The 12,556-nt window shown below is 55.5% G+C and overlaps 5 protein-coding genes across 5 annotated transcripts; 2 read left to right on the top strand and 3 right to left on the bottom strand.

Annotated features, from left to right (window-relative positions):
- The first annotated feature begins 354 nt into the window (after positions 1 to 354).
- Positions 355 to 1,132, top strand: BKA78DRAFT_314868 (uncharacterized protein). The gene has a single exon (XM_066888498.1). The coding sequence runs from the start codon at positions 668 to 670 to the stop codon at positions 1,076 to 1,078; it is 411 nt and encodes a 136-aa protein (XP_066744547.1). The 5' UTR covers positions 355 to 667; the 3' UTR covers positions 1,079 to 1,132.
- A 776-nt stretch (positions 1,133 to 1,908) lies between these two features.
- On the bottom strand, positions 1,909 to 5,122 carry BKA78DRAFT_267384 (Lon protease C-terminal proteolytic domain-containing protein). The gene is made up of 2 exons (XM_066885480.1): positions 4,497 to 5,122; positions 1,909 to 4,440 (listed from the first exon to the last, which is right to left on the bottom strand). The coding sequence occupies exons 1-2, from the start codon at positions 4,963 to 4,965 to the stop codon at positions 2,087 to 2,089; spliced, it is 2,823 nt and encodes a 940-aa protein (XP_066744546.1). The 5' UTR covers positions 4,966 to 5,122; the 3' UTR covers positions 1,909 to 2,086.
- A 92-nt stretch (positions 5,123 to 5,214) lies between these two features.
- BKA78DRAFT_314866 (RNA polymerase I-specific transcription initiation factor RRN6-like protein) lies at positions 5,215 to 8,637 on the bottom strand. The gene is made up of 3 exons (XM_066888497.1): positions 7,182 to 8,637; positions 6,561 to 7,135; positions 5,215 to 6,464 (listed from the first exon to the last, which is right to left on the bottom strand). The coding sequence occupies exons 1-3, from the start codon at positions 8,470 to 8,472 to the stop codon at positions 5,400 to 5,402; spliced, it is 2,931 nt and encodes a 976-aa protein (XP_066744545.1). The 5' UTR covers positions 8,473 to 8,637; the 3' UTR covers positions 5,215 to 5,399.
- A 183-nt stretch (positions 8,638 to 8,820) lies between these two features.
- Positions 8,821 to 9,645, top strand: BKA78DRAFT_331581 (kinetochore protein Spc25; the record flags this gene model as incomplete). Its single annotated transcript, XM_066889891.1, has 2 exons — positions 8,821 to 9,052; positions 9,101 to 9,645. 2 exons carry the CDS (start codon positions 8,821 to 8,823, stop codon positions 9,643 to 9,645), a joined length of 777 nt encoding a protein of 258 aa, XP_066744544.1.
- Positions 9,646 to 10,955: 1,310 nt separating this feature from the next.
- Positions 10,956 to 12,056, bottom strand: BKA78DRAFT_138880 (uncharacterized protein). The gene has a single exon (XM_066882720.1). The coding sequence runs from the start codon at positions 11,921 to 11,923 to the stop codon at positions 11,402 to 11,404; it is 522 nt and encodes a 173-aa protein (XP_066744543.1). The 5' UTR covers positions 11,924 to 12,056; the 3' UTR covers positions 10,956 to 11,401.
- Positions 12,057 to 12,556: the final 500 nt, after the last annotated feature.

Genomic DNA, 12,556 nt, shown 5'->3' with positions numbered 1-12,556 from the left:
GATGAGAGAGAGCGCCCTCACGTAGATTATATCTTTGCCCAACAGGCCTGGCACGGCATGGCTCATACACGCGAGTGGGCCCTTCTATTACCTTTATCTCAGCCCGCCGCCGCGGTACCTCCGCCCAGACAAGACGACAGCACTCCGACTGGGCCGGGCCCAGCCAAGCTTACCAAAGGCAGAGGGCCAGCAGCGAGCAAGAGTCAAGACAAGCCGATTCATCGAATCCTTCGGCACGGCAGTCGACCCTGGGTAGGCAAGTAGGCGCGGGGCCAGCGCTGCGTGCCGCGGCCGCTACCTTTTAGCGAACGGTAGGAGCATTATTGCCAGCAGCGGACAGCCGAGCAGGGGCAGCGCATGTCCGCAGTAGTCTTGGCTCTGGCAAGGCCATTGGGTGGTGACTGTGATCCGTACTCGCAACAGGTCTGGTTGTGAAGCTTGTCTCGGACGCCATGCCTGTTGGCACGCAAGCGATAAGCAGCACAGCCCAAACGCTCTCCTTCTCCACGATTTTCCGCACGTTTGACAATTGGCAAGAGAAGCAGAAAGATTGGGGCCGGGAATCGGGGATGAGGGCCGAAAAGAGCGTGGGCATCGCGATGGGCGGCGGAGGCCAAGAACTGGGCGCGTGGGGAGGAACTAGGGGAGGGAGCTTGTGGCCGGAGGGATGGGACGTGGATGGACGGGGAAAGGGAACGTGCTCGGGTTAGCGACGTGGGATGTATGGATGGTGGCGGCGTATGTACAAAGTATTTTTGGCAGAGACGAGCTTGTTCGCCGGCGCGCGCTGGCTGACTGGCAGTCAGGCTGGCCCCCCGTTGATAAGTGTCAGAGGAAGGGTTCTGGCGGACGCGGTTGTGTTTTGGGTTTGGCAGATAAGACCTCATTAGCGGTGCCCTCTGTCAACTTTCCCAACCATGTTGTCATGTCAAGTTTTCTTTTCCATCTTTCTTCACAGTCCCACCATCTGGGCTGCAGGACAGAGGCTCGTGGACGCAGCGAAGATGCTTTGCTCGCGTGGCTCCCCATCTGCACACCCACTGGAGGACTGGGTTCTTCCGGCTTGCACGAAGCGTAGCGGGAAATACTTGCCCAAAGCAGTTAGCACAGGCAAAGCAGAAGCCGAAGGGGGTTCGCTGTTGGTTTACTGCAGAGATAAGCATCCAAACACAAATCTACAACGTGGAGTGCACTTCGTCAGCGTGAATTGGATCGATGATGTTCAAACTGAGTGATCAGTGTGAATGGACTCGTCACTGCTTCAACGGATTGATTCAAATTGCTTCGTAGACATTGTCGGCGTCGTGTTACGCAGAAGAGCATCCGAGGGACGTCTTATCAAGGTGTGCAGTTGGGCAATCCGGGGCCGCTGATTGGCCGACAGGTCCGCCTCCGAACTGACTACGACCGCCTAGCGCAGCCTTGCGGTACCGGCAATTTAATGAACCTATTCACTGCCCGAGGCAAAGTGACAGGCAGAAAGAGCAGCCGGAGAAGAGAGACAACGAGTACCTCCATGATAAGATAGGCGCCTCAGCCAGCAATGGTTGAGGTAATGGCAAGAGACGGCCAAGATTGGCAACGTGCGGCAGCTCTTCTGCTAGTCAGGGCGAGCAACATTGAGTCCGGGATTCTCCTGGTGAAGGCGCGTGTCTTGCAGCGATCGATGACTGTTGCGTTGCGTGTTATTTGGGGGTGGAGGGTCGACGATGCGGTTGTTATCTTATCTCTGTGATATCATCGTGTGTGGTGTTGCTGGGATAGGGGAGCTTGGGAGCTCGGCCGTGGCGTAAACTTCCGAAGAGCCCTGCTGCGGGGTGATTGGATCGTTTGCTCGTCCAACAGATCGGTTTGGAGATTTGGCATGTTGGCGGTATGGGATTTGGAGTTTGATGCATGGACGAAGAGCCGCTAGTTATTCGTGCTTTCCTGGGTTGTCAGATATCGTGAGCACCAGCACCTTCTCAAGCAGGCAAACAGAATCCCGAGTCAAATTGTTCATGCTCCACGCTAGAAAAGCTACACACAAATTCCCTAGAATCAACGCCATAGCCGCTTGCACGAAACGAGAGAAGAGCCAACTGCCTTACAATCTGCTCTCCAGACCGACCCAGCCCTTCTCTCCAGGCCATCTCGCATCCGGCCAGACGTGCCTCATGGCCTCCCAGATGTGACTGACGTGCTCAATCTTCAAGCCTTGCTTCACCTCCTCGGGCAAGTCCTTTGCGTCCTTCCTGTTGCCTTCGGGCAAGAGTACGACTTCAACGCCAGCTCGCAACGCTCCAATCAACTTCTCCTTGATGCCACCTACGGGCAGTACTCTGCCGCGCAGACTGACTTCTCCGGTCATGGCAAGGCGCGGCGGCACGGCCTTTCCAGCAAAGAGCGAGATGAGGGCAATGGTGTGTGCAAGGCCAGCAGAGGGCCCGTCTTTGGGGATGGCGCCGGCTGGGCAGTGAACGTGGATGCTCCGTGCCTTCATGATGTCCTCGGTCGGGTCGGCTGTGAGACCAAGGTCGTATGCGTGTGCCTTGACCCACGTCAAAGCCACCTCGACAGACTCCTTCAGCACATCACCAAGCTTGCCGGTAAGCTGCACGCGCCCAGTCCCAGGCATGTCGGCAACCTCGATGAATAGGATGCTACCTTGACCACCGGTGCTGTAGGCTACCAGCCCTGTGACGACCCCAGGCCGCGACGTCTGCTCTGCAAGCTCCTCGCTGAATGTCTCGATTCCAAGGATTGCCTCAAGATCTTCGAGACGGACCTCGGGGTGGTAGGATTGCAGGTTCTTCTTGTCGCTGGCTTCGGCATACTCGACGGCTTTGTAGCGGCACACGCTGCCAATTTCGCGCTCTAGATTGCGCACGCCGGACTCGCGCGTGTATGATGTGATGACCTTGTCAATGACTTCCTCGGGAAGAAGAACTTGGTCAGATTGAAGCCCGTTGGTCATAACCTGCTTGGGGAGCAAGTGCTGCATCGCAATGTGGCGCTTCTCCAACGTGGTGTAGCCAGACAGCTGAATCGTCTCCATTCTGTCGAGCAGAGGAGGAGGAATCGTATCCAAAGAGTTTGCCGTTGCAATGAAGAGGACTTTGCTCAAATCGATGGGGATGTTGATGTAGTGGTCGGTAAAAGTGTGATTCTGCTCCGGGTCGAGAACTTCGAGCATGGCAGCCGAAGGGTCACCATTGTGATTTGCGTGTCCAACCTTGTCAATCTCATCGAGAAGGAAGACGGGATTTGCTACGCCGACCTTCTTCAATCCTTGCACAATGAGACCCGGCATCGCGGCAACGTAGGTTCTCCTGTGCCCACGAATCTCGGCTTCGTCACGTACACCACCGAGAGAGATGCGGTGGAACTTGCGTCCCAGAGCAGTAGCGACTGACTTGGCCAAACTTGTTTTTCCAGTTCCCGGGGGGCCGACGAGCAAAAGGATGGGCGACTTGTCAACCATCCGTTTCTTTTCAAGAAGACGCAACTCCTGCTCTCGGCGGCGCTCCTTCTCTGCCGGATCGACTTCCGCAGCTGGCTTTTCCGCCTTTTCGTCGCTCGCTTCGACATCCATCTCTTTCGATTTGTCCTCTTGTTCTGGGACATCGGACAACTTCTTGATTTGAGCCGCCAAACCCTCATTGACAGACTTCTTGAGCTTCAAGACGGCCAGATACTCCAACAGCCGCTTTTTAATTTTCTCAAGCCCATGGTGATCGTCATCCAGTTGCTTCCTCGCCCTCGTCACGGTCTGGGCATCCAGCTTGTCCTCGGTGATCTTTGTCCACGGAATCTCTGAGAGGTTTTCGAGATAATTTCTGCAAACCTGATACTCGGTCTGCGCGGGGTTCATCTTGTTCAGTCTGGCAAGCTCACGCTTGGCGACCTTGTCTGCCTCAGGCGTGAGCTTTGCATCCTCAAGTCGCTTCTTCAGCTCGTCGAGCTCGCTGGCCTCTTCTTGGTTTCCGTTGCCGGACCCCGGAAATCCTGGAAACCCGGGGAAGCCGTTTGATCCGGACATCGAGGATGGCATCCGGATGCGGCCTGCTCTGTTCAGTATTCCCATCTTCTCTGGATCTATGGCATTTTTGTTTGTCGCGAGGGTAATCATGCGACTGTTCCCCTGGATGTTTTGAATCTCGCGCTGCACGATCTCGATGACTCGTTGCACGCGCGCCTTGACAGAGAGTGTCGACAGAACGAGGAGCTTGTCCTCGCGAGGACACTCCGAGGCGGTTGCGGCCATGGTGTCGGCGAGGACGCCGGCCTCTTCGATGCCCTTTCTTGCGATCGAGAGCTCCAATCGTCGAGCCAGGATGGGCGTCATGTTCAAGTTCATTCCAGGGAGAATCGAGGACAGTCTGACCAAGGCCAGATACTCTCGCGAGAGTTGCTTCAGCTCCGCAAAGAGCTTGATCAGAGCGGGATCCGCGGTATCAACTGCTGACAGTTAGAACCGTGCCGCTTGACACTGACGGTGGGAGACACAAACGCACCCTCATCTTCCATGTACGCCAGCTCTGCCTCAAAGTACGGCCGTTCTTGAATTACTTCCTTAATCTTGAACCTGCTGATACCTTCCACCACTAGGCTCAGATCGCCTTGCCCTCTGCCCTGCACACCCGACACCTTGGCTAGCACTCCATGCGCATACAAGTCATCCTTGGTTGCATGGACGGGTTCCTTTTGGTTTGCCAACACATCCTTGTTTCCCCTCTTCTTCGAATCGATCAACCTCTTGCCATCGCGGCTCAACAGCGGCGAAGTCAGCGGGACGCAGCCAATGGTAACCGGAGCGTCGGATTTGGTGTTGGTCGCGCGACTGTAGATGTGCGCAAGCAGAGAGGCAATGTCGGCGCGGTTGACGATGGGCAGGGTCAGCGAGGTGTTTGGGAAGAGGACCGAGGGCGCCGCCAATGGTATAATGGGAAGCACGCGCGACTTCGGAGCGTTTGCGCCGGCCATTTAATCGTGACGTCGTTGTTTTGCGCAGGTGAAATGGGGTAGAATTAGAGGACGTGAGGAGTCGCGATCGACGGGCCTGAAGTAGGACCGAGCACGGTTCTTTCGTGGGGTGAGGAGATGATGGGGTAGAAGTTGCTGGAAGCACAGCTGTTGTATGTAGTGACGCGGTCGTAGAGTTCCGGACCTCGGCAGCGCTTATCGATCACCAAATCCCGGACGCCACAGTCATACAGAGCACGTGAGTTGTTGGCACCATGGTTGAATCTTATCTTATCATCATCATAACCGCTATAGACAGCTTCTCGACTTGTACATACAAGAAAAACAGAATCCCATGATGCCTCCAGAGATTAGAAGATGCTCCCACGAAACTCCAAGCCCGCTGATGAAAATGAAACAAGGGTGGGTATCTCGTGCTGTAATGCGCATGAATCTCAGAAACCCTCCATCCTCCGCTTAACCTTCTTCTTCGGCCGACCACCATGGGTGCCCCGCTCGACTTGTGTACTTGGAAACTGAGATGGAGTGGCTTGGCTGCTCACGAACTGGCTGCTCATCAAGTTGGGCCTGGGGGCGCTCGCCAGACCGGGAGAGCTGCGGGGCTGTTGGTGGACCAACATTGGGGTCTGCGCCTGTTGTGATTGCGCCAGATGCGCTGCCGTCTCACGTCTCTGTCTCTTGAGATGTCTCATGGCCTTTTTGTGCAGCCTCTCACGGTCCTTCTGGGTCAGGCTCTCATCGTCCATGGCAGCCGCATGCTCGTCAGCACGCTTGGTTGCCGAGTAATTGTACATGGAAGGATCCGCTCCAGGAGTCCAGTGCGAGAGCATCCGGGTCATTTGGCGGTTCAATGCCGGTTGCTGCTTGCTGAATGTGGTGTACTGCCTCAGCCGCGACATTGCGCCGTCACTCAGCGAAGAGACTCCGGAAGAGAATGTTGTTCCAGACACAAGAGACGGAGTGGCCGAGGGCGTCGGGAAGTTGCCATGGGCGTAAGACTGTGATGAGCCCGGTTGCGATCCAGGAAGGCTACTGGGAAAGAATCCCTGCGACCCAAAAGCGAGACCTTGACTCTGCGACTTGAGTGGCGTTTCGAACCCGGCCCCCTGGCTGTCTCCTGCGACTTCTGCCTCTTCGGTTTGAGGTTCTGGCTCCTTGATGCGTATCGTGGTGGCCGAAAAGCATAGTTGTGCCGCAACTTGCCGGGCCAGTCTTTCGTTTGTCAAACGAATGCGCGCAGGCGTGTCTTGAGGGAGATTCGATAACCACGTCTGAATAATATTCTCATATGTTGCCGAAATGGATGGAAGCAGGGGAGCCTCTTCCTGGCCTTCTTGGCCTAATTGAACGTGAGCACATTTGAGAACATTGATCTTCAGCGCGTTTTCCTCAACATTTTCCGAAGAGAAGGATTGGAGGAGCCCCGCAAATGCCAAAGAGGCTTCGTCGATGTCATCGACACCGACGGGGCCGGCGAGGTGCATTAGTGTATTGTTGTGGTGAGTTTCGGCGTCAGGTTCGGTGGTCAAGTTTTCTCTCAGGCTGCTGGCAACCGCGGTGATGTCCTCAGCTGGCTCCTTGGCTGAATCGACCAGATTCCGGCAAACGCGAGTATTGTTCACGGTCCAAGGGTCGGAAACCTCGCTGGGCAGAGGTTGTTTGGCTTTGCGACGATATCTTTTTCCGTTCATCCAAGGAGGAGTTGCAAATTCATCATCGCTCGCATACCCATCGGGTACGACGAAGTTGTCCTTAACAACAGCAGAGCTTTGATGAGCATGCTTCTTGCTCCAAGACAGGCTTTCGATGACGGGCGCCGTCTTCCACGGAGATTTCGACTGATCATATTCGGGGTCCCAGACAAAACCGAATTGCTTGTAGATTTCCATCTTGGCCGAGAGAAACCACATTCGGAAAATTTGGACGCCATGCTTGCGGTAGCCATGGCCAGGGCCGGAAACGAGTGCGCGCGAGTTCGAACTATACTCGAGAGGGAGGACGTGGATTCCTAGTGCAGGCCCAGATGTCGATGTGTGGCCGTCTTTTAGCCCAACGTTGAGCTCAGTCAAATCGGAGCAAGATATTAAGGTAGAGTCGGAATCTTCATTTCTCGTATATCGCACAGATGTGACGACATCGTCTTTGAGAGAGCGAAGCAGTATGATGCATTCTAGAAGTGTCAACGCATTTTCTTCCCTTCTTGGCGACAAACATACCTTCGTCATGAGCAACCGAAGTGATTTGGAGAGTGGTGTCCTCGATATCGCGAAAATGTCTCCAAGCAAGTAGGACAACGGCATTGGTGCTCTTCTCAGGGTCTGCATCTTCCAGGTTGGGGACTTGGATGACCAACACGTGGGATGCCGTCAGAACGAGCATTCGACCATTGTCAAGAGGATCGCGTCGTATGTCAAGAATCCAGGTCGTCTTATCAAGCCTGAGGGTTGAAGCGCTGAGGCGTGCGGAATGTCCCCGGAAATCTGAGACGACAATGTTCCTTCTGTTGCATACGGCGACGGTGCTGACGTCCTTGACCCAGATGATGCGGCCCCAATGGTCGTAGTGACCGTGTTGGTCTTCGTCTTGCTCAAAGTTTTCTTCAATGCTCTCAAGGCGACCAGAGAAGGAGGGGATGGTCTTGTAGCGATACTTGGTAGCCTGTCTGCCCTCGAGGTCCCAAATAGTCCAGGCACCTTCTTGATTTAAAGTCGCAAATTGCCGCTGGTACCAGGGGTTGAACGCAAAGTCGGCGTATGCAGATTCGTTTGGCTTGAGCGTGAAATTTACAAGGGGCTTGGCCTCCATCCGTGAGGGTGGAAAAGATGAGTGGGAGTTCGTTACTTGGGACGCGGGAACCGTTTTGCGATGGAACAGCGGACGAAAAAGGTGCACCGACCGAGCAGTCCTGGCCGCCAAATAGGTTTCGACTTCTTCACTCATGGGCGCAGCAGCTACAACTTGCAGAATGGGGGCTCCGTCGCCGCACCACCAACCAGTATCTCCGCTGTCCAGTCCGGGCGCGCTGACGTAGATGCTCTTGTCAGAGCGCCAACCATGACGTTCTTGAACAGTTCTGATGAGGCGGAGAGCTTCACCTGCCCTTCCACCAGGTAGTGCGACGAAATTGAGGGTTGCTCTTGAGCCCTTGTTGTGGGTGTCTCTAGCCTTTCCATAGGCCAACAAGTCTCCGCGCAGAGGGTCGTACTTGGCCGACACGGTGCCAACCGCTCGAGAGACTTGTGCATCGCGAGACAAAATGTCTTTGTTCATCCAAAAATCTGGATGCCATCCTGTAAAGTGTCGATTTCGGAAGACGTCGATGGTGGTGGTGTCCTGCTCAACTTGCTCTGCGCCGGAGTCCTTGACTGAAATCTCCGGTTCTCCCAAGGGGCGCAGCTCTTTTCTCTGGCCTGGTAGTCGTGTGAAGTTCCACTGGTGATTGTCTACATCGTAGCTGGGAAAACCGAGGTGGCCGTAGTGGAGGTCGTTGATGGAGCGATCAGTCATCCGGCTCGAGGACGGGGCGCGGCTGGTCGCAACCCAGCGCAATCATCTCCGAGCGAATAACACGATTTCATAAGCGAGGGGTTGTAATGTTGGATCTCGGCGACTCGAGTGAATATGAATGTTCGACAGGAAAATGTTGGCGTGGCTCGGCGCGTCGGTGCAGGTGTTGGGGTGGGACTGCGACAACTTTTTTGTTCGAGGGCCTGATGCGGAGCTACCGCTTTACCGCCGACGCTAGTCCACATTAGGTTGCAAAGTAAACAACGGTCGTCAACCGTCCAACTTCTCCAAAACATCAACCTTTGAACCAGCAAAACCAGCATCACCACCTGCCATCACGCTACCAACATGGCCGCCGCTACTTTTGAGCCGTCTTTGTCTACCAGCGCCATGCGCGTACCCTTCTCCGCCGATGCGCCTTCGATGGCCGATTCCTTGCCAAGCATCAACTTTGGATTCGACGACCTTCGGCAGCGCATGAACACCTTCACCGCACGCTTCGATGACTTTATCGAGAAGGGCCGGAAGAGGGTGTTGGAGGAGCGCAACCAGTTCCGCCTGAGCATCGCCGAGCTGCAAGGTCCGAAGCCCATCGCATACCCAGACAGCCGATGCTAACACTGCGCAGAGGACGAAAGGCAGAAGCAGCGCGACATCGAAATCTTGACGCTCAAGGGCCAGACGCACCAACAGACGCTCGCAAAAGAATCGCAAGAGAAGGCGGAAATGCACAACTCCATCACCAACCTGAATGCGCGCCGCGACGAACAGACCTCGCGCCGCGACCTGCTCAAGTCCCAGATTGCCGACGTCCAGAAACAGATTGCCGCCAAGCGCGAGGCGCAAAACAAGCACACACGATACCTCGACACTCAGGCCCGCTTCAACGAGCCGGAGCTCGACTTTTGGGAGAGCTACCTGTGCATGCGCATCGAGGGCGCGGGCATGGACGACCGGCTCAAGTTTGTCTACACCCACATCGATGAAATGGACTGGGAGAAAGAGGCGTGGTTCGAGTTGGACATGGGGAGCAGGGAGTACCGCATCACGCATCTGCGGCCCAAGGTTGAGACGGAAGAGGTGGAGAGGGTGCTGGAGAGGTTGAACGAGAACAGAGAGCTGTCTACCTTCTTGAAGGGCATGAGAGAAGTCTTTGTCGAGGCTTTGAAATAGGCGCTTGAGAGGATTCTTGGTGTCGGGCGTTTATGGTATATCCAGTCATTACATGATATGAAATCTCGAGCTTTCCACATGCAGCTGATTCCTTTGGGAAAACAGGAATTCCTCGCAGAGTGCGGAGTGCCTGCCCCGTCTAAAATCTCGAAAATATCCGGGAGACAAAATGTGAACTTCAGTCCATCCGTCAACTGTCCGGACATCATCCAAGCCACTTCGATCCCAAAAAAGCACCATCAGCCAACAAGATCTTGCTCGCCTCATGCTACTGCCGTAGTCGGTGGGCTAAAGACGTGTGATCCATTCATCATGGGTGCGCAGCATGCGTTACTTGCGAATGGCTTACCTGGTGAACGGAATGATTCAAGGAGTCAAGATGGCTTGGGTCGTTTCCTTCAAGTACTGCATGTAGTATGGTAAGAGAGTAGGTGGAAGTGGAAGTCGATGACAGCAAGCACATAGGTAACCAAATCCGTGTGAGAGATGGGAGGTCGAAGAGCAGGAAGGGATGACGGGGGACGAAACGATGCGGCCTGCACCATGAGTGCCATCGATGCTTCTCTGAAGATGCTCTCTCTCCCCTCTCTCCCCACACCACCGACTCTCCACGCCACACCCCAGCCCATGGCAATTGGCAATCCCACAGACCATCTAGACAAAGTTGCGCAGCAAGATCACCCACCAACGCACCTGTATCCCGTCACCTTGCTCATCCAATTCTCCGTCACAAACACTCCACATGCACATGCAGTGCGACGCAGCAACCGGCAAGACGCATGAGCACCGACGAACTACCAGCAGGCATTCCCGGGAGTAGGTAGTGCCGTCATCGGATCCGAAGTCGGCCACGGCGGTAGATTGCGCGGGTCCGTCCGCAGGCGTGCGTGCGTGCGTGGAGAGTGGTTGCATGAGAGCGAGCGGGTCAAGCGGGTCGACGGTCTGGTGTCGACGACTAACATGATGTGTGATGTGATGAGCAAGAGGGGAGGTGCTGAGGGTGCGTGCCGATCTGCTTGGTAGATGTGCGGAGGGACGCGTAGGATGGAAGAGGGGAGGGTTGGAGTAGGTGATGAAAGTACGAGGCAGGCGAGATATGATGGATGATGAGCAAAGGAGTGTTGGTTAGGGACGTGTAGGGGTGAGAAACTAGGAGGACCTGTCAGACAGAACCCCCCCAGGCAAGCAAGTGGCCAGAAGATTGAACAACCAAACCAGAACCAAAAAGTAACAGCTGAACAACCACACGATCCAATCCAGACCAATGCACATCTCACACCTCCATCTCCACAAACAAACAAACACCAAAAACACTCACAAAAATCCAAAGGGGTATCATTGACTCGAAGCAAGCCGATCTAAAAAGCAGAGGGGGACAAACAAGACAAATACAGGACCGGCGAGAAGCTCCTCGCCCGGCTTCCAACGCCAAACACATGACACAGTGGGCTACTCCAGTTCAATCCACGCCGCGCCGCCGTACCTGGGGCCATGTCTGAAAAAGCCCCTCAGGCTGGCCGAGACGCCGCGGCGGTGATGATGGCCATGGCCATGACCATGGCCACCGCTCGCACCAATCCCATGCACCTGGCCTCCAACATCGGCGCGCTCAGCGGTAGTGGTAGCAGTGGTAGCCTCTCCACCACACTCCTCCCTCCCTTCCTGCTCCTCCTTCTTCTCCAACCCATCCTCACCCTGATCCCGGGAGCCCGCGAGAGTGCTTGGATGGTAGCTATGGCGACGTCGGTGGTGTTGACTAGAAGAGAAGCTGAGGCTCGGCGCAATGGCCACGGCTTTGGATAGAATCTCGGCGGCCGGCTGCCCCATGTATTGGCCCGGTTGGAAGAAGCGGTCTTGGTGTAGGAGCCAGCAGGAGGGGCTGGTGGTGCTCATTTTTGCGTTGTATTGGTTTGTTGGTTGGTGGAGAGGTGGGTGGGTTTGAGGAGTGGAGAGGTTGTGGTGGTTTGGCGAGACGAGGTCGTTGTTTGTTTGAGCCGAGCGAGTAGTGGAAGATTGGTTGAGTGCAGGTTGGAGGGGAGTTAGGTGGAGTTTGATTGATCTTTGAGTTTGTAGAGTTGATTTTGCTCGGTCGTCTTGGACCGGGGAGGCGATGCTGGAGGATGGGACAGATGACCGGGAGTGAACCGTGACCGTAAAACAGAGAACCCGGCAATCGGAATCGTCCAAAAGCAACAGAAGAGGAGGAGGAGAGCGACGGAAGACAATTGAGAGAGATCAAGGATAGAGCCGACGACAACATCAAGGCAGACGCCCGCATCCAGCTTTATAGCAGGCACCCGCTCTCATCACGATCACTCAGGTACCCACCCTTCCACCCTTCACAGAAAGGAATCCACCAGATCCTCTCCCCCCCAAAAAATCAGCCCAAAAAAGCGAACCGAACCGAGCCAGCCAGCCATATCCCAATCACCGCGTCCCTGCTGACAACGCAGCGCGGTCGATTCGTCGACGCAACGCGAAAAAACCGGTACGTACCTCGACGCGACGGGGCCGATTTATTACCTCCAACCCGAGCCTGAGGTCATGTCTCGCTCGCACGCACGCACCAGACGAGATGTGCCTAGGTGTCCAACCGGTCGAGCGCCGTCTCTGCTGATGCGAAACGCGGGGTGTGCAATTGGCTGCACGGGGACGGTCCGTCCGTCAGCAGCGTCATCGACGGAGGACTGGACGTTGATATTGAGTCGACTGGTCGACGCAACGCGGGTGGTCGGGTGCGTGTCCATCCCGTGGTCCGCAGCCGTCATGCGGATGATAGGTAGGCAGGCACGGGCTGTGCTCGACCTGTACTGCTACCGACGGCGAGGCGACGACGTACATACCCAGGACGGTGGTGAATGGTGATGGGCAGCAAGCAGCAGGCGACGAAGCATCCAACACCGAAACCGGT

Source organism: Phyllosticta capitalensis, assembly GCF_038381095.1.
Source record: "Phyllosticta capitalensis strain CBS 128856 chromosome Unknown BKA78scaffold_5, whole genome shotgun sequence".
Lineage (NCBI taxonomy): Eukaryota > Fungi > Ascomycota > Dothideomycetes > Botryosphaeriales > Phyllostictaceae > Phyllosticta > Phyllosticta capitalensis.
The sequence above is the reverse complement of the archived record's forward strand: the minus strand, read 5'-3'. Positions and strand labels throughout refer to the sequence as shown.

Coding starts and splice junctions, on each gene's coding strand:
- BKA78DRAFT_314868 (XM_066888498.1), top strand. CDS start 668: ATGGGACGTGGATGGACGGGGAAAGGGAACGTGCTCGGGTTAGCGACG.
- BKA78DRAFT_267384 (XM_066885480.1), bottom strand. CDS start 4,965: ATGGCCGGCGCAAACGCTCCGAAGTCGCGCGTGCTTCCCATTATACCA. Junction 4,441..4,496: donor GGCGTACATGGAAGATGAGG/GTGCGTTTGTGT, acceptor AACTGTCAGCAG/TTGATACCGCGGATCCCGCT.
- BKA78DRAFT_314866 (XM_066888497.1), bottom strand. CDS start 8,472: ATGACTGATCGCTCCATCAACGACCTCCACTACGGCCACCTCGGTTTT. Junction 7,136..7,181: donor TTCGGTTGCTCATGACGAAG/GTATGTTTGTCG, acceptor TGACACTTCTAG/AATGCATCATACTGCTTCGC. Junction 6,465..6,560: donor ATACTCGCGTTTGCCGGAAT/CTGGTCGATTCA, acceptor GCCGAAACTCAC/CACAACAATACACTAATGCA.
- BKA78DRAFT_138880 (XM_066882720.1), bottom strand. CDS start 11,923: ATGCGGGCGTCTGCCTTGATGTTGTCGTCGGCTCTATCCTTGATCTCT.